Genomic DNA, 21,026 nt, shown 5'->3' with positions numbered 1-21,026 from the left:
GTGATAATCACATTGACATTTTTAAGGAACATTTTAGGTCAGTCCTCCTATTGTCCACAGGGTCCCTCTGTTGGCCGTAGAAAAAATTCATAGCTTCTGGAATGTTAACCTGCAGAGCTGTAAATATTTCAATGAATATATCCATTGGGTTTTATTTACTTATTTATGTATTTATGTATTTTTGGCTGTGTTGGGTCCTCGTTGCTGCGCACAGGCTTTCTCTAGTTGCGGCGAGCGGGGGCTACTCTTTGTTGCAGTGCACGGGCTTCCCATTGCGGTGGCTTCTCTTGTTGCGGAGCACGGGCTCTAGGCACATGAGCTTCAGTAGTTGTGGCACGCGGGCTCAGTATTTGCGGCTCGCGGGCTCTAGAGCGCAGGCTCAGTAGTTGTGGCGCACGGGCTTAGTTGCTCTGCGGTATGTGGGATCTTCCCAGACCAGGGATCGAACCTGTGTACCCTGCATTGGCAGGCGGATTCTTAACCACTGCGCCACCAGGGAAGCCCTATCCATTGGTTTTAATATTCCCTTTATGGGCCTCAATTTCCTAATCTTTAAAATGAGTATGTTACAATAAATGGTTCCTAAGGTCCATTTATCTTCACATTGTATATAGTTAGCCTTCTTTCCTCATCAAATTTAATAGATAACACAAAGCATCCTTTGCCTCTTTTATTTTCCACCCTAACTCCAGGATATTATTCACCAACTTCGAGGTTAAGAAATGGATGAATCCACTCATTGGATCCATTAATCTCTAGATTCTCCTCTCTTTTCCATTTCGTAATGAGACATGTATACAGATTTAGGAGTCTGAATATCACTATCATCCAAAGGTATTTAAGTACCTCTTTGTATACACTATTATCCAGGACAAGTTAGGGGATTTAAAGTCTAAAACAAACTTCATGGATGCAGACAAACATACAGAAGATACAGAAAATAGAATAAGAACCTCAGGACATATGTAAGTGGAAGTGTTTGCTGAATCTATATGACTAGTAAGTGTGAAAGAAGTACAAGAGTGCTTTTGAGATATTGATTTATTTGTTTTATTGGGATAGGAGGTCTATTAGTAAATCATTGGATAAATACTTACACCTTCGATAAGTCTCTGGGGTGAACATATCCCCCCAAAGAGTCAAGCTTCATGCAAGTCTTAACCACCCTAGCAAACTTGAGCAAGTCATTTCTTTTTTTCTCAGATTCTCCAACTTAAGAAAGAAAAAAAAACTGAGCCATCTAGAATTAGAAATAGGCTGTATTCATATATTCATTCTTTCAGCAGGCAATTAGAAGGAAAATAATCGATCTGGAAGCTGGTTTTGCAGTTAATTATGAGTTCCCTTTGTAACACGAGGATGTATATTTCTCCCGCGTCCTCAAAGGAGTGCCTACAAAGTGTTTTGATTTTTCGTTTTGTCTTTTTGGCCACTGCCTTGCAGCATGCGGGATCCTTAGTGTCCCAACCAGGGCTCTAGACTGCGCCCCCTGCAGTGGAAATGCTGGAAGCGCGGCGTCTTAACCACTGGACTGCCAGGGACGTCCACAAGTGTTTTGAGATTCATGAACTCAGGGCACTTATTCTCCATTCTAGCTACTTATCTTCTGACTTCCTATTTAAGCCAGGTTTGAGATTAGGCTAAAAACTTTCAGTGTCCTCGTTGTTAAATAAGCCTGTCTACCAGTGATTTGAAGGTGGAGAATAACAATAGTCATTTCAGAAGTCATCGGCCAGATGATGAAACCGTTGTTGTCGTGTAGGACCCATCAGACCGCACCAAGAATGAGATCTGGAATTTGAATGTGAAGGTCATTTTGTGCTCATCACTTACGTATCCCATGTGAAAAATAATAGGTCAAAATCATTATTTGGTAATAAGAGCAATAAAGTTCACATGTAAAATCAGTCATTTTTATTTGTGTCTTTCCATTGCAGATTCCTTATATTTCATGGCAGGAGGGGTGGATAAACCTAGGAATAGTGACGACAACAAGAAATTAATCCAGAGCTTTCCTCATAGCTCAGAACCTATCCTCAGTAAGAGTAAGTGATCACACAACTTCCTTCCTTTCTGTACTTCATTTTCATCCTTGCTTTTTAATTGTGCTATATAACCTAAAGTCAGTAGATCCTATTGATTTTGTCATTTTCCATTAGAAATAATTCATTAAGATGAAATGTAAACTGGAGATTAAAAGACCTGCACTGTCAACAGTCCAGGACAGCCTGTTTCCAAGTCTTCTGATTCTTTGGCCAAAGAACAGTGCCATTCCTTCCTTTATGCGTGGTAATGGTTCAGGGGTTCGAATATATACACAAAATAGTGAGCTGCTGAGAAACAATACAGGGTTTAACTTCACTGACGTTAAAAGCTTCCTCGGGCTTCCCTGGTGGCGCAGTGGTTGAGAATCTGCCTGCCAATGCAGGGGACACGGGTTCGAGCCCTGGACTGGGAAGATCCCACATGCCGCGGAGCAACTAGGCCCGTGAGCCACAATTACTGAGCCTGCGCATCTGGAGCCTGTGCCCCGCAACAAGAGAGGCCGCGATGTGAGAGGCCCGTGCACCGCGATGAAGAGTGGCCCCCGCTTGCCACAACTAGAGAAAGCCTTCGCAAAGAAACGAGGACCCAACACAGCCATAAATAAATAAATTTTAAAAAAAAACATGGACAGCTTCAGTAGATACATGTAAAAAAAAAACAAAAAACAAAAAAAAGCTTCCTTGCTAGGGTTTTAAAAAAAAAAATTAAAATAAGGTACCAAGAAGGTTAGGAAATCTCAGAGAAAATTTTTAAAGAAAAGAATAATTATCTTTCCGGAGCTTGCAAGTCTATTGCAGAGAGGATCTCTCCATATAAGCCCAGGCCCAGGGGTTCTCAATTCTAGATGTACATTAGAATCTCCCAGAGAGCTTTTAAGAAATTCAGTGCCTACATTTCCACACCCTAAAACCACTGAAATAAGATTCTATGGGGATTGGTCTCTCAGATACAGTATTTTTAAACAGTTGATCCTAAGATTCAGTATTTTTAAACAGGGCGATTCTAAGGTCTAATCAGGGTGGAAAACCCGTTGCTTATTCAAGGAATCTATTGTATTACAGTGTTAGGAAGAAAAAAGAAAGCTGTTTCCCCAGCTCAGTAATCTAAGTTAGTGGAGTGTGAAAACGGGAACGCATTCTTTTGGGAGCAGAGAACAGGTAGCTCTTGAAAGATCTTATATTTTCTTTTCAGTAATTACCCTTAATGTTACATATAACAAAAATAATAAATCTGCTTACAATTAAGTTTAAATTGTGTGTAATCTGTGTTTGAGTTGTGTTGGTTTTATTTGTGGGGGAGACGTATACCCAACCACGACCTAAAGTCCTTAAAAACAAATATTTCCAATTAACCAGATATTCAGCCCCTAATAATGCTCCATTTATTTCAAGCAATTATTTTGACAACACAATTTCATTGTTAAAAAAAATTAGGATAAGCTTTTGGACTTTATTATAACAGAATTTTAAACCAGTATATTTGTTGGAATTAAAATATAAATATATATGCCTGTTTCACAAAGATGTTTGTGGGGCATTGAGGAGGAAAAATTGGCCATCTTATTCCACCTTGCTTATTAAGAAGTATAGATCTAAGCAACATTTATAACAAAAGAAGGGGAACTCCAGTGTGGAAGCCTGGTAATGGCATTCTGTCATGGAAAAAGAGGGCAGAGAGAAGCTTCCCATACTTGTAGGTTATCAGTGGGCAAATATGATAATTAGTCATGTCTCTAAGAACTAGCAAAGATGCGGGGCTGCAGAAAGTGGATGAGACTGAGGCCAAAGGCCAAGGAGTAAATGGATTAGGGACCATGATGTTCACTTGTGAGATGAGGCAGTGAGAGCATCAGGTATAAGCAGTTCTTTCAAGAAAAATGACTGCAAATGAGAGAAGAGAGAAACAGTAGCTAGAGGAGGCTTGGGAGGGAAGAATACGTGTGAAATAAATTTCAGCTTTCGGGAAGACCAGGTAGATGGTGGTGCCATTACAGAGGTTAGGGAACAGAGCAAAGAGTTGGGAAGGTTATGAAAAAATCAACATCAGCAAGGACGTCACTGCCTCCGAGGCCCTTTGGATGGTGCGTATGACATCGCCCTTCTCCTGGCATTCAGATATTTGGTGGAACCTTGGAGAATGAGAATTCCTCCAGGACCCCTGGCTAATTGGAAGAGGGATTAAGGAAGCCCTTAATCTTAAGGAAGAGATACTAGACTTACTGCTAATATAAGTAAGTTAGTGCTCTAGGAATTAATTACAGTGAAGCCTACATTACTGTAAAAAGTTGGTGGAGGCAAGAACAGAGAGGGACAAGTAAATTAATTCTATTCTGATCACATTGAGCTTTGAGCATGTACTGAAAATCCAAGATCTGGAAGGTCTGTCAATCCAGGACACAGAGAGCAGGACGTGTCTGCTTAGGTTCATTCACGAGCAAATCTATATTACGCACCTCTAGAATACACCAGCCTCTGGCCTCTCCACTAGAGATACATATGCTTAAGAAATCTTCCTGCAGTTGGGAGCTGAAGATGAAGAGGTCCAGAGTTAAGTGGGTGTGGAGTAGCTCTTGGGACAGGTCTCTGTGGAAAGCATCTCTCCTATTTTCCGCATCTCAGCCTTTTACCTTATTTCTCCTTCCGTATACCTAGCCCTTTTGCTGACCCATTCTCATTTTTTTTCTTCTTCCAGATGTCAGATAGGGTTGACTGGTTACAAAGCCAAACTGGAGTTTGCAAAGTTGATGTCTGTTCCCCCGGAGATGGCCAACCCCAGGACTGGAAAATGGTAAGTGTCAGCCACCTTATAAATACTGAGTTAGGAATATGTGCCATTAAGAGTAGCTTTATTCTCTCTGCCACCACCTCTTATTCTTGAAGATGAAGTTACTGGGGGGAAAATGAACTCCTTTAGAGCGAGTGATATTGTCACTCTGCCTACATCATTCAGCTTAGTATCAGGCACTGTAAGTCAGTCCCATCAGAAGATGGAAACCGCGCCAGTAACTGAATATCAAAAAACTGTTCAGTAAAAAGTGTCTAACTAAGTTAACTACTAAAAGCCGTGAAAGAAGACTCAAAGAGTTCCAGAAGCAGCAAATGCAGAAAGCAGCTCCTACCCCTAGGCTGAAAGAGTGAACAAGGAAGAAACTAAGGCTCACGGAAGCTCCCTCGCCCTCAACCAAGGCTGCTTCAGATCTCCTTGGAGAGAGTGAGCTGCAGCAGGACAGCCATCTGCATCCCAGTGGTGCTGAAGACACTTGCCAGAGGGTACGGGGGGGCCAGAAGGGAAACGCCTCCCACCTGTGCTGACCACGTAGTGCCCCTCCAGGGCCCTCTGCCAGCAAAGCCAGCTGCCAACGGACAAGTGTTTAAAGAGTCCAGTTCCAGAGTCACAAAGCAAGACAAAAAAGGGTGGACTTGGAGCTGAGAGACAACAGTGAATAGCTGGCACAGACACTGTGCTGAGTCTTAGGGTCAGAGATAGAAAAATAAACTAGAATTCTCTCCCTTTAAGGATCTCACAGTCTAATGGAATCCCCATTGTAATCCTCACCCTCAGGACTAACATTTATCAAACACCTCCTTGCATGTAATGTTACATGATGCATATTCTGTTTGTCCAAAATCTATTTGGTCTGCCTTATATAGCCTAAGAAAGAAAATATTAACAAACCTACATTAAAACATGAGGACATACAGATACTAGATATCCATTTAATGTAGAATAAGTGCTAACCAAAACTGCTTCCACTAGACCTTTTATTTACTTCTGCCCTTTTCTTTAGAAAAACAACAAAAAAATGAGTTTCAATATTAAAGTAACAAAAATTTCTCCATTTTTCAATAAGTGAGAAGCACTCTAGCGGATGTAGTAAAGAATGAAACAATTTCTGTCCTCGTAGACCGTGTCATTCATTTGGGAAAATAAAAAATACACGTGCTCTAAATAACTAGTAGACACCAATTATAAGAAGTTCATGGTAATTTGCCAAATGGATTTTCTGGACAATAGTTGCTCTGGGTGTTTAAAGAACAGATCATTTCGAAGTGGGAGATAGGGAAAATTTTATAAAGTATGTTTAATTGAGTTAGAGGTGAAGAATAGGAGGGGAGGTATATGTGTTGACTTAACACTAAGCTACTGAAGCAGAAGATGGCTGAGGAGAGAAACCCCTTAACCCTTTTCATATTCTCCTTCAGGGCCATGAAAATTTTCCCTGTTCTTAATTAAGAAAGACAGAAATAATTGGGCATCCACCTTCCCCAACTGTTCAAGATACTAGTCTATAAGAAAGTTAAAGGATGCAAGAGGGCAAAAGGTTTGGAGGAGATGGGTGTTTGTTTGATTGTCAACTCCATCAATAGAAAAAGAAACAGGGTTAGTATTTCCGCCAGTCATTCTGACTTCATCAGCTACTTCTGCAAAATTCTTCTGGATTGAATGGAATAATGCACATAGGGTGCACACATTTTAGTTTAAAAAACATAAATAGACAACTGAAAAACTAAAACACACCAAGCTAACACAAGTCTTTAGACTCCGTCATGAAGCTCGATGCTATGCTGTAGGGTTGTTTTTCCTTAATGTGCTGTGAAAAGAATTAAAAAGGATAAAAAGTAAAATCTACATCTGCATTATAATAAGACTGTACATGTTACAGCCTAATTTTGGAAACATGCCTATTTGCAAATAGTGTGCCCATCTGTAAAAGTAGGTAACATTAAGGAATAATTTTCAAAAAAGGGCAAAATCGAGACTCCCAATTAGATACAAAAATGAATGCATGTTAAAGATTTTTTTCAACTAATTAATGAGGAAATTGGTGAGAGGTATTACAACCAGTTCAAAGGAGAATTTTTTTAAAAGGTACATTTACAGATCAGGAATGTTGAAATGAATGTGCAAATCAAGGCAAAACTGGCCTCTTCCACATTTAAACCTCCACTGGACAGAAGTTACATGTTTGTAGACATGTTGAATTATTTTGCATTGCTATCAATTATCTGCAGCTTACCGAGTTGTAAAGTAGCTCACACAGAATCAGGATCAGGTTATGTGGACAGCTATATGCAATGCTCAGTCTACAGACTATGGGCTATAGATAGTGCCTAGTTTTCTATTGAAGCACAAATATTTTTCCTACACTTACCTCCATTTTTATTGAAAAAAATCTCAAAATAAGATAAATTTTGATCACAAAATAAGGCTAGTCTCATCAGATTTGGTCTGATTATTTATATACTTGCGGCAACCAGATAAGCCTTAAGTTTGCTTTACTGGAACTTTTTATAAGGAGTCACAGATTGGCCTTTAACAGGATCTTTTTTTTTTATTTTATTTTTGGCTGCGTTGGGTCTTAGTTGCAGCACGCAGGATCTTCATTGCGGTGCACAGGCTTCTCTCTAGTTGCAGCATGCGGCTCCAGAGCCATGGGCTCTGTAGTTTACGGCATGTGGGCTCAGTAGTTGTGGTGCGAGGGCTTAGTTGCCCCGTGGCATGTGGGATCTTAGTTCCCCGACCAGGGGATCGAACCCACGTCCCCTGCATTGGAAGGCGGATTCTTAACCACTGGACCACCAGGGAAGTTCCAAACTGGCTTTTAAAGGCCTCCATTATTTGCTGTCCTGAGAGCAGGGAGTCAAAACTAAGAAACTCTCTCCACCAGGTTTCACCTGCAGTCCCTAGAAAAATAGGCATGTATTCTGTTGGATTCCTGTGAAACTGTTGTTCCTAAATATAGTCTCAGTCACTTATATTAATCATAATTTTTAACCTACGTACTTTCCAATCTATTTCGCAAAGAAACCTGGGAGAGAGGAGGTTTACAATGGTGAACTGTCACATAGCAGCTGAAGTGCAGACTAACGGAGCTTATGGACCAGACAGGACGACTCTCTACAGACATACACATCCCTTATACAATCGAAGTGGCAAAAACAAACACATTCATTAACAGACCCAAAGATTTAACCTCTCTATAGTAATAAAAATAGAAAGCAAAAGCATATAAATTATGCTTAGCTATTAGTGTTTCATTATTCTATCTTACTTAGAAATGATCTAAGTATCCAGTGAATATCCATTAATTAGCTCAATTTAATACCAGTCCAGTGTTTTAAGTTACATAAAGATGTTGGAAATTTATCATCAAGCTGACATACTATAAAACATAATAACTGTTGAAACAAAGTTTGTCAGGATAAATATTCAATTTGATTAAACACATTTATGTTTTTCATGATCTTAAACATTAAGTACAAGTAATACTAGCTGATTGGATCTGCATAACCTGTATAAGTTTATGAAGAGCACATCAACATAAAGTAAAAAGGCACACTTAATGTTATACCTAACACTGGTAAATCAGAAAAGACGCAGCTGTTTTTATTAAACCAAAATTATTAAACTAATCTTATTTACCAAAAATTTACCCAACTATGTGAACTTAGATTCCTAAAATATTTCTGAGTTAGGCTCTATAAGAATACTTTTTCCAGTCAGAATAAGAGATTCTTTTGCTCAAGAAACTTTATAATATTAACTTGTTAATACCATGTGGAGGTAGGAAGACATTATTACTTACACTTAATGCTTTTCTGAATGGCAGACACATAATGATTCAAACACTGATAAACAGCTTAGAGCCTCAGTTCTAAACTTTCATCCAGTAGATTCAAATGTCCAGTTTTCAGCCAAAAAAATTCACAAGGCATACAGAGAAACAGGAAAGTATGGCCCATTCAAAGGAAAAAAATAAATCAACAGAAACTGTCTCTGAAAAAGACCCAATGGCAGATCTACTAGACAAAGACTTTAAAACGACTGTCTTAAAGATGCTCAAAGAACCAAGGGAAAGATGTGGAGAAAATCAGGAAAACGATGTATGAACAAAGTGGAAATATCCATAAAGAGATAGAAAACCTAAAGATAAACTAAAAGAAATTCTGGAGCTGAAAAGTACAATAACTGAAATGAAAAAATCACTAGAGGGATTCAAAGGCAGATTTGAGCAGGCAGAAGAAAGAATTAGTAAAATTGAAGATAAGACAATGGAAATTATCAAGTCTAAGGAACAGAAAGAAAAAAAGGATTGAAGAAAAGAAACGGAGCCAAAGGGCTCTGTGGGACACCATCAAGAGAACAAACATGCAGCATGAGAGTCCCAGTAGGAGAAGACAGAAAAAAAGGGACAGAGAGAATATTTGGAGAAATAATGGCTGGAAACTTCCCAAATCTAATGAAAGATGTGAGTATAAACATCCAGAAGTTCAGTGAACTCCAAATAGGATGAAATCAAAAGACCCACACTGGGATACATCATAATCACTCTTTCAAAAGGCAAAGACAAATGGAATATGGGTAGAAGTGATGTTTGTCACTTCCAGGCCTGGACAACAAAAGTTTCTCATTTAATCTTCCACAGTCTCTGGTGTTTCCCATACACTGGCTCAAAGGACAGATTCTGCGTCCCTAAGGGAGGGTGAAACCATGCAAAAGCAGAGCCTGAGTCCCTGAGTCACTGCAAAGAAGGCTGCTCATCAAATGCCCTCTCTAAATGATGTTATACACAGACACTGCAATATATAATATATAATATACAGACACTGCAATATATAATATATATATTATACAGACACTGCAATATATAATATATAATGTGCAATATATAATATATATAATAAAACAGACACTGTTATATTATAGTTTATGATACACATCATTCATCTCCCCTAAATCACCTCTACAAAGTGGGCTATCAGGTTGGTCCCCCTAGTGAATAGTTTGTACACTGGAACCCACTGAATTTTCCATTTCTTGGAAGTCTTTGCTCTGACTTCACCATCTTTTCCCTGTCCCTTTCTCAGAGATGCATACAGGCAGTTCTCTTTCCTACAGCTTCTTCTTAAAACTAAATTTTGTCCTTTGAGAAGTTCACCTTTGTGACTGACCTTTGGTTCAGAAAAATAATTTTTTAAAAGATTCATACAGAAACTCAGTAGTCTCTTCACACCTCCCACCCAGGCTGATGGGAATGAATTGCAGGACACACCCCTAGCCATGCTCTCTTCCAGCACTTCTGTTTTCACCCAAAGCACTACTTCCCATACATGTAGGAAGTCAAGTTTTATTCCCTAGTACTCCCACAGCTGGTTAACCATGTTTCACCACATTACCCTGACGATCAAGCTTCTTGACTTCTCTTCCTCTTCTCTTACCTCTTCTGAAGTCTAATCTTCATTTGACATGTTTAAGGAGTACTACGTGTCTGATACATTCCATTTCAAGTGTACAGATTATTTTGTGCATATTATCTCATTTAATCTCAATCACAATCATATGAGGAAATTATTTAAAAATAATAAAAACTACCATATGATCCACAATTCCACTTCCTGGTATATATCTAGAGGAAACAAAATCACCATCTCGAAGAGATATCTGCACCTCTGTGTTCATTGCAGCATTATTAACAACAGCCAAGACATGGAAAACAACCCAAGTGTCCATTGATGGACAATGAATAAAGAAAATGTGGTTCATATATACAGTGGAATGTTATGAGAAGAAGGAAATCTTGCCATTTGTGACAATAGCTGCTAAGTGAAATAAGTAAGACAGAGAAAGACAAATACCATATGATCTCACTTATATGTGGGCTCTAAAAAAAAAAAAAGAACACATAAACTCATAGGTGCAGAGAACAGATTGGTGATTGCCAGAGGGGGGTGGGCAAAATGGGTGAAGGAGGTCAAAAGGTACAGACTTCCAGTTATAAAATAAATAAATCCTGGGGATATAATGTACAGCATGGTGACTATAGTTAATAATACTGTTGTGTATATGTTGTATATTTGAAAGTTGCTAAAAGAGTAGATCTTAAAAAAGCTCAGCACAAGAAAAAAATTTTTGAACTATGTGTGGTGATGGTGGACGTTTGACTTATTGTGATGATCATCTCACAATACGTATACAGATATCGAATAATTACAGGTGTTGTACACCTGAAACTAATATAATGTTATATGTCAACTATATTTCAATGGAAAAAAAAAACTTTTAGTCATGTGTCAAAGGTAAACACAGAAACCCAAAACTCACCTGTCCAGAGGTTAAAGAACCCTTCTCCTTCCAACTAAGCACAAAATTCCAAATTGATTTGAGCTTAAGATAGGCAAAAAATACTAGCAAAATAGATTTTCTGTTGTCTGTCACCAACAGAGAATAGATCTCTATAAACCATTAATCCATTAAAGAAATCACCAAATGGTGATACAGTAAAACCACATTCTCAAGCATTGCTGCCACCGGTGATTATTGGCCATGGAAAAACCAAAATGAAAACCAAAACCAAAATTCGTAGAGAGGAAAATTAAAACCAGAAAAACAGAACGTCTGCGAAGTTCTGTTGCCCTTTGGATTCACCTTTGGGGGCCTAAGAAAAGACGCACCTGGTACACTATCCTCATGATGACATTTACCTCTGTTAGGCAAATCTGTTGGACATCTTGGCAGAGACTTCCAAAACTGTCAAAAGATCATTTTCAGAGAAAGGTGAAATAATGACTTTCATATGAATATAAAAATAAATCATGTGAAAGATTTTATTTAACTCATTCATGAGGAGCTAATGCAGTTCAAAGGAGAATCAAAGGAAAAAGATATAAAGATCAGGAATATTGAAGTGAGTGTGCAAACGGAAGCAAAACTGACCTTTTTCACAGTGGGAGAGGCAGTAGGTAACTCTTCCCTGGTCACAATATGTGTGTAGACAAGAATTATATTGCATTGCTATCAGTTTTCTACAGTTTACAGAGTTATCAAATAGCTCTGAGAGAATCAGAATCGGAAAATGTGGAAAGGTATGCTATAGATTATGCATAGTTTTCTACTAGAGCACAAATTTCCTTATAGTAGCTATTATTCAAATTAGCAGAACCATTTAGGAGGACTCTGAACCAAGCTCTATAGCCCACAAGCAACTTAAACCAGCCTGTAGAGGTCCAGCTGCTTTTCTCTTCTTCCCAAGTCATCCAAACATAACAGAGTACTGTAGGGGTGGAGAGTGCCAATTTTAGAGTCCAAACTAGATTTGAATACTAGCCCCCATCGTGTAGTAGCTGTGAGATGTTAGTCAGTATTTAACTTCTCTAGGCCTCAGTTTTCCACCTGTGAACCTGGAAGAGGGATACCCACCTTACAGGGTATGTATGAGAATTAAATAAAATAACATGCATAGAGCACTAAGCACAGTTCCTGGTAGACCTAAGTATTTAACAAATAGTAGCCAGCAATTCTATGATACTTGGTAGTTAAAATACCAAATTATTCTTTAAAGATGGGCAGTACTTGTGGTCATCCCCAGATAGATATAGCTCCAGTCATTGCAACGATCCCTTACATTTGATGGTAAATAGGATACTTTTACATGCATTCTTATTTTAGCCTATGTTCAAGTGAAGAGTATAGATTACAGTAGGTGAATGTATAAATATGTCCATGTGCTTATCACAGCTAATGTCCACCAAAGGATCTGCATTCACAACTAATAAATTGTCCACAGATACTAACTCCTCAATTACAAGTCAGATTTTCAACTTAAGTCATGTCAAAGAGTCCACTGGAAGCCATTGAACATATCAGATTGTGCTTGTGTAGCCCAGTAAAGTGATGAATTAGGCACAACTGTCCTTGAATTTTCTAATTTTTTGAAAACTGTGCTGGAATAAGAGACCTAAATAAAACAGATCAACCGTAAAAAAATAGCAATTAATAGCAATACATGAAAACTCTGATTCAGCTCAAATGCTACCTCTGTAGCTGCTGACGGTCAGATCTTTTTTTTTTTTAATAAATTAATTTATTTAATTTATTTTTTTGGCTGCATTGGGTCTTCGTTGCTGTGCACGGGCTTTTTCTAGTTGCAGCAAGTGGGGCCACTCTTCGTTGCAGTGCACGGGCTTCTCATTGCGGTGGCTTCCCTCTGTTTTTTAAAGTATTTTTTAAAATTTATTTATTTATTTATTTATTTTTGGATGCGTTGCGTCTTTGTTGCTGTGCGCAGGCTTTCTCTAGTTGCAGCAAGTGGGGCCACTTTTCGTTCTGGTGCCCGGGCTTCTCATTGCAGTGGCTTCTCTTGTTGCGGAGCACGGGCTCTAGGCGCACAGGCTTCAGTAGTTGTGGCACGTGGGCTCAGTAGTTGTGGCTCGTGGGCTCTAGAGCTCAGGCTCAGTAGTTGTGGCACACGGGCTTAGTTGCTCCACGGCATGTGGGATCTTCCTGGACCAGGGATCAAACCCATGTCCCCTGAGTTGGCAGGCGATCCTTAACCACTGAGCCACTGGGGAAGCCCTGACAGTCAGATCTTAAGGACAGATGTTGTTGGAGTCAGTATAGTGCAGTGGCCAAGAGCATGGGCCCTGGAGTCACTGCCTGGGTTGGAATTCCTCCTCCGTCAATGATTATAGCTGTATAACCTCAGGTAAGAAACTAACTTAAATCTCTCAGTTCTTCAATTTCCTCTTCTGTAAAATGTGGGTAATAAGAGAGCTAGCATTTAAGTTTACTGCCAGAATAATATTAAATGAGATAACAGGCCTAAAATATTTGCAGCAGTGCCTGCACTCAATAAATGTCAGTTACATCTATGGGGCTGATGGAGCAGTTAAGACTTGAGAGAGGCGACCATTTTTGTAACTGATCTTTGAGGTAGTCCTGAATATCCCATATCTTTGCTTTGTTATAGCTGGATGAATCCTTGTCCATTTTTAAGGAAGCCTCACATGATCCCATCAGAGTGCTCAGCTGGCTCCGCAGAGACCTGGAAAAAAGCACAGCAGGGTTCCAAGATGTTAGATTCAAGCCTGGAGAAGCATCATTTGGTGGGGAAATGGTCAACTCAGGAGACCCACGCAAAAGTTTCTGTGTGGACTATTATAACACCACCACCAAGGGCAGTCCAGGGAGATTGCATTTTGAGATGAGTCACAGAGAGAACCCTTGTCAGGGCCCCAGTGCCCACGTTGGTAACAGGAGCTCAGTAGACGAAGTTTCCTTCTACGCCAGTCGCCTCACAAATCTCGTCATAGCCATGGCCCGCAAGGAGATCAACGAGAGGATTGACGGCTCTGAGAACAAGTGCATCCATCAGTCAGTGTACATGGGGGATAAGCCCGCACCCAACAAAAGCCTGAGCAAGGTGGCATCAGAGCTGGTGAACGAGACTGTCTCTGCCTGTTCCAAAAACTCCACCTCGGATAAGCCTCCTGGCTCCTGTGACAGAGCCTCAGGAACATTACAGAGTCCCCTGAATTTAAAATACAAAAGCGCTTTGAAGATCAAGGACAGCACCAAGGAAAGCAGGAGTCCAGACGACAAGCCTTCTTCTAAGAAGTCTTTCTTCTATAAGGAAGTGTTTGAATCTTGTAACGCAAGCGATGCCACAGAGGGCGGAAGGTCCTTACCCGCAGAGGGAGAGATGTTCAGAGAGCAGGAAAGGCCCGATGACTTCACAGCTTCTGTCAGTCAAGGGATCATCACCTACGCTAACAGTGTGGTGTCTGATATGATGGTCTCCATCATGAAGACACTGAGGATCCAAGTGAAGGACACGACCGTTGCCACCGTCCTGCTAAAGAAGGTCCTGATCAGGCACGCGAAAGAGGTGGTCTCAGATCTCATCGACTCCTTCATGAAGAACCTCCACGACGTCACAGGGGCCCTCATGACTGATACGGACTTTGTCTCGGCCGTGAAAAGAAGTCTCTTCTCTCATGGAAGCCAGAAGGCCGCAGATATCATGGATGCCATGCTGGGTAAACTCTACGCAGTGATATTTGCCAAGAAACCTCCTGAGACTGTCGGGAAAACCAAGGACAAGTCTGAGAGTTATTCCCTCATGTCCACGAAAGGAATCAGTGACCCTAAAAACCGAAACGTCAACTTTGCATCCATGAAATCTGAAGGTAAATTGAGGGAAAAAATATGCCCTCCTGCACCCAAACCCGAGAAGGAGAAGACTTGTGTTGAAACTCTGGGTGAGCACATCATCAAGGAGGGACTGTCCCTGTGGCATAAAAATCAGCAGATTGAAGGAAAATCTCCAGGTTTCCAGTGTGCACCGTTTGTAGCTTCCAACAAACAGTATAAGCCTGCGCCAGACTTTCCCTTGGGAGTTCCTTTCGATCCTTGCACCGTCAGTCCGTCTGTGCCTCACCCAGAGCAACTGGAGAATGTTATGTATGATTCAGACTCCTGGGCCAAGGACCTGATCATATCTGCCTTACTTCTGATTCAGTACCACCTGGCCCAGGGGGGAAGCATGGGTGCACAGAGCTTCCGTAAAGCTGCTGGCAGCACCAACTTGCAGGCCAACAGGTCCCCTGCAGTTTCTGATGAGTCCGGCCTTAGGTCTCCTCATATGGGGGTTGACCAAGAAGAAGCAGAAAAGAAGGGTCTGATGAGCGCTTTCTTCAACTTCATCCAGAACTTACTCGGTGAGACCATTTTCAAGAGCGACCGTAGCTCTGAACCCAAGCCAACTAAGGAAGAAGACAGTCCCCAGTGTGAAAGACCTGTAACTCCTTCTCCCATCAAATTAAATGAAGGCGATGAGGCTGGAGGTACTTTTGCTGGGCTGACCAAGAAGGTTCCTAACCAGCTAGATGACCACATGAACGGGCAAATGGTAGAACATCTGATGGACTCAGTGATGAAGTTGTGTCTCATTATTGCCAAGTCCTGTGACTCTCCGTTGGCAGAACTAGGAGATGATAAGTCTGGGGATACCAACTGGCCAACTTCAGCCTCCCCAGATAGTTTACGTGAGTGTTTGCCAACCAAGGGCACAGGGACAGCAGAGGTCCTCCTGAAGAATGCTTATGAAGCTATCTATAACGAATTGAGAGGTCTGTCAGGACAGCTCCCCGAAGGGTGTGCAGCTCCCAAAGTGATTGTCAGCAGTCGCAACCTAACCGATACGCTTCAGAACAAGCAACTCCAAGCCGTTCTTCAGTGGGTGGCCGCCTCTGAGCTCAATGTCCCCGTTTTGTACATTGCTGGTGACGATGAAGGGATCCAGGAGAAGGTAAGGAAGTAGAATCGGGAATTTGGGAAGACTTATTAGGGGTTCATTAGGGTTTTAAGTTCTTTTTTTCTTTCTGAATGGAAAGAGAGCCACGAGAAGGGTAGAATGGGGACAGTAAAAATTTGAAGCTCATGCCTCATGGTAGAGATAATGGGTAAATTAAAATTCAATTTTGCCCAATAGGAGGCGTATCAAAGGGTAAAAGAGAGATAAATCATTTTTTTTTCTCTTTTTTTTTTCTGCATATATTAATGGAAATGCACAAATAAGGAACCTCCAAGAGACTTGGTGAAAGAATCAGATTAAGGTCTGGGCTCAGGCTGAATTCTGCATGACAGCTTTGCCCAAAGAATGAGAAAGAGCTGCTGGGAAACATCACATCCTGGGGATGTGTAGCCGGGCCGGGGAGGCGAGGGGGTGAAGGGCTAGACTGATGGCCTTTTCAAGCCTGTCATTCCTCTCTTAGCTGGTGGTCTAGGAAGTGCTGGGGATTTGAAGGGATTCAATAAATAACATCCCTCTTCCCCTCACCCTAAGTTCTGAATCAATTGAGAAGTAAGACCAAAGAATAAGGCAGATGGAAAGTCAGCTTATTACTGTTATTACTGATAAAGGTAAGTGTGCCTCCTAACTCCTTTCTTCTCCCAGTTTAGGCCTTGGAACTGCTCACTGAAGGGAAATTTGGGGTCCAGAAAGCTTTTATTTATGTAGTTGCTGTTTCATGCTAGTGTGGGAGAATTAAGAGAGACTGTCTCTACAACACACACACACACACACACACACACACACACACACACACACACACACACACACAGGATTTTTTATTATTTTCCCTCAGTTGAGAAAAGTAGAACAAGGGCATTTTAAGTAGTAGGAGGTGGCACAAAAGGCTGGGATTATTTATAAAAAGCATTCATCTTCTTAGAAACCAGAGGACGTGGAGGAAGAGGCTTTCTCTGTTTAATATGTGGTATTAGTAACCCTTGTAACTGGGTTACTTGCTTTATCTGACGACCGGGAAGACACAGTGTAGCGTACAGGCCACACTCAGCCTAAACGAGAAACTATGTCATCTGTAGACTTGCTACTCGGGTGGTCTGTGGGCCAACAGCATTGGCATCGCCTGGGAGCTCAGTACAAGTGCAGAACCTGAGGCTCCACTCCTGACCTGCTGAGTCAGAATCTTCGCTTTAGCAAAATCCCCAGGTGATTTGTGTGCACGTTCCATTTAGGCTAAAGGACGGAACGTGGAGATCCAATCTTAGATTTATGGCTAAGAGTCCTCGGCAAGTTCCGTCTCTTTACAGTTTTTCCAATCTGTACAACAGACAACTGTTTTGGCACGTAGCAATTAGCGGATGGGCCTGTATTCACAAAAGCTTTAGACTGATGAAAAACGTCTAAAAAGCCTAGCTGTCATGTGTACAATGTGTGAAACAGGCTTTGTTCTGACACCATCTTTTAAGTCAACCTCATCATACATAACACATTCTGATTTTAGATGACTTTGAATTAGAATGTCTATGATCTAATTCTCTAAAATGAGCACAGTAGACTTGCAGGCCTCCTTGTTCTACACACACACATGTCTTTGCCCAAAGTAAAGACTATCATCTATTTTCTTAAAGGAGAGGAGTGGAAAGGGGGAGCAGTAGCCCATCCAGACTTCAGCTAGTGAGTGGATTTGCACTGAGCACCAGTGGGTTTTTAAGAACAGTTGGATGAAGTATACATCAAAGAAACTACCTAAAAATGAGTTGCAATTTTTTTTTTGGAAAGAGATTTAATTAACATATGCAAATATTTTCATGCTGATGCAGGTGATTGAACCTGGTAACACTGGGATGCCCATGAGCCCAATTCCTTTAAACAAATTTGCATCCATTTTTGAATAGGTAATGTGTGCATAGTTCAAACTCCAAAGACCTTGGAACTGCTTGAATTTCTCATCTTTATCTCCCATCCCATTGCCCTCCCTGGAGAAAACCATTCTGATCAATTTCTTGTTTATCCTTCCAGAAATGCTTATGCATGTACAAGTTAATACTTATATATACTTATCTTTTTTTAAGTCACAAATGGTAGTCTTTTATCTATGTGTATATATTCTCTCCTGCAACATACAGAGTTGCCACGTTCTTTTCAAATGGCTGCATATTTACTGTATGCAGGTGCTGTGTGTAGCCACTCTTCTATGGATGCACATTTCAGTTACCAGTATTTTGCTGCTATAAGCAATGCTGTACGCAGATTCAAATGTATCTGAACGTGTGCTTGTAGATTTGATATGTATTCCCCAGTGCCTTTTATAGAGCTTGCACCAACAGTATGACAGCGCCTATTTCCCACAGTTTAACCAACAGTCCATTCCAGACTTATGACCTTTGCCAAGTGTCGCCTTACTTTTCACATGTCTTATTAGGAACGAGGGTGAATACCTTTTCATATGTTTAAGAGCCATTTTTGAATTTCCTTTTTCATGGATGAATTACTTGTTTGTGCCCTCTGCCCATTTTTCTCTTGGGTTGTTGGTCTTTTTTTCTTTATCTCTGAGAGTTTTTTTATATGCAAGGAAATTAGCCTTTGTGATATTAAATGTGATATTTTTATCATTTGACTTTTGATTGGTGTTTTTTGTTGTTTTTGCCATACAGAATTTTTTAAATGTTTATGTAGTCAAATATGACAGTTTATCTTTTATTTTTCCTAGATTTTGTGTCGTATTTTGGAAAACATTCTCTACCACAAAATATTAACAAAACTTCCCCATGTTTTTCTTCTAGTACTTTTATGATTTTTAAAAAAAATGTTTAAGACTTTGATCCATGTTGAATTTGTTTTCATATAAGGTGTGATGTAGGGATGCAATCTCTTATTTTTTTCCAGATAGCTGTCTTTTTTTTTTTTTTTTAACATCTTTATTGGAGTATAATTGCTTTACAATGTTGTGTTAGTTTCTGCTGTATAACAAAGTGAATCAGCTATACATATACGTATATCCCCATATCCCCTCCCTCTTGCATCTCCCTCCCACCCTCCCTATCCCACCCCTCTAGGTGGTCACAAAGCACCAAACTGATCTCCCCGTGCAATGCAGCTGCTTCCCACTAGCTCAGATAGCTATCTGTCTTTGTTTTTTTTCTAAGCTTTCTATTCTATTCCATTGAATCATTTGTCCGTTCTTACTAGTTTAATACTATTTTCATAGCATATTGATTTAATTACTGTAATTCTGTAATATGTTTTAATATCTGATAAGGACTAGAGACTCCTTATTTCTCTGTCTCAGAAGTTTTCTAGGCTATATTTTTTCAGTTTCACCACCAGCCATAGGCAACCATCAACCTGCTTCCTTGCATTCCGACATTTTATATAATGGAGTCATAAACTACGTAGCCTTTTACATCTGGCTCTGTACACCTAGCATAACGTGTTTGAGGTTTATCCATACTGCAGTATATGTCAGTAGTTCATTTCTTTTATTGCTGAATATTTCATTTTATATGTTTTCTCTATCCACTCACCAGTTAATGGACATTTGGGTTGTTCCCACTAGTTGGCCGTTATGAATAACGCTTCTGTGAACATTCACACACACACCTTTGTGTGAACATAACGTTTTCATTTCTCTTGGGTGACAAGGGGTGTACTTGCTGCATCTTATGGTAAGTGTACTTTCTTAAGAAACCGTCAAACTGGTTTCCAAAGCGGCTGTACCATTTTACGTTCCTACCAGTAATTTTTGTCAATTTCAGTTTCTCATTATTCTTTTTTTTTTAAATTATAGCTGTTACAGTGGTTTCTGACTGTGGATTTAATTTGACATCCACACATTAAAATGACTAAAGATGTTGAGCATCTTTTTTATGTGTTCATTAGCCATTCATATATATTCTTTGGTGAGTTGTCTACATAAATCTTTTGCCCATATTTTGACTGGGTTACAAGAATATAAAGTTACAAGAATTCTTTATGTATTCTGGATACAAGTCCTTTATCAGATATATATGATTTGCAAATATTTTCTCTCAGTATGTATCTTGTCTTTTTACTTAATGGAGTGCTTCAAAAAGCAAAAGTTGTTAATGATGACATCTGATTTATCACTTTTTGCTTTCATTGCTTGTGCTTTTTTTTTTTTTTTTAGAAAGTGAGGACGTGAATGGTAGAGGGAGAGAAGTCACCTTTGTAAGAAAGGAGAACCGAGGGTGCCAGATTCCTCCAGAAATTGATTCTGGAGCCCGGCTCTTGCTTCCCTTATCTGAGGGGCACCTCTGTTCCCTCACTGCTGTCTGTCCTCCCTCCCCGTTTCCCAGGAGAACGTTGGGACCAGGTCAACATTTTTTTTTTTTTTTAAGATTGATTGATTGATTGATTGATTGATTGCTATGTTGGGTCTTCGTTTCTGTGCGAGGGCTTTCTCTAGTTGCGGCAAGCGGGGGCCACTCTTCATCGCGGTGCGCGGGCCTCTCACTATCGCGGCCTCTCTTGTTGCGGAGCACACGCTCCAGATGCGCAGGCTCAGTAGTTGTGGCTCACGGGCTTAGTTGCTCTGTGGCATGTGGGATCTTCCCAGACCAGGACTCGAACCCATGTCCCCTGCATTAGCAGGCAGACTCTCAACCACTGCGCCACCAGGGAAGCCCTGCTTGTGCTTTTGATGTCATATCTGATAAATCTTTGCTTAACTCAGTGGTTCTCAACTGGAGGCAGTTTTGCCCCCAAGGGACATTTGGCAATGCCTGGAGACATATTTTTTTGTCACAACTGGGAAGGGGGAGTCTAGTGGGGAGAGGCCAGGGATGCTATAAACATCCTACAGTGCACAGGACAGCCCCTCAGCAAAGAATCACCTGGCCACATTGTGAAACCCTGACCTAATAACCAGGGTCAT

General features: G+C 40.5%; 1 protein-coding gene across 7 annotated transcripts in view; it reads left to right on the top strand.

Moving 5' to 3' along the window:
* AKAP3 (A-kinase anchoring protein 3) overlaps nucleotides 1-21,026 on the top strand; it is a gene marked incomplete at its 3' end in the record, with an annotated part of 28,330 nt that overhangs the window by 3,989 nt on the left and 3,315 nt on the right. For 5 of the 7 annotated variants that reach the window (XM_082349972.1, XM_082349971.1, XM_082349973.1 and 2 more), the window contains exons 2-4: nucleotides 1,938-2,045; nucleotides 4,738-4,833; nucleotides 13,793-16,132. In XM_082349972.1, the coding sequence (XP_082206098.1) occupies nucleotides 4,738-4,833; nucleotides 13,793-16,132 (2,436 nt within the window). In that variant the 5' untranslated portion in view covers nucleotides 1,938-2,045. Of the gene's footprint in view, nucleotides 1-1,937; nucleotides 2,046-4,737; nucleotides 4,834-13,792; nucleotides 16,133-16,598; nucleotides 16,747-21,026 lie in introns of all 7 variants that reach the window. The other 2 variants (XR_014233247.1, XR_014233248.1) reach the window with 2 other exon arrangements.

This window comes from Balaenoptera borealis (genome assembly GCF_965194805.1).
Source record: "Balaenoptera borealis genome assembly, chromosome: 13".
NCBI classification, from domain to species: Eukaryota; Metazoa; Chordata; class Mammalia; order Artiodactyla; family Balaenopteridae; genus Balaenoptera; species Balaenoptera borealis.
Note: the sequence above shows the minus strand (reverse complement) of the source record. Positions and strands in the feature narration are given on the sequence as shown.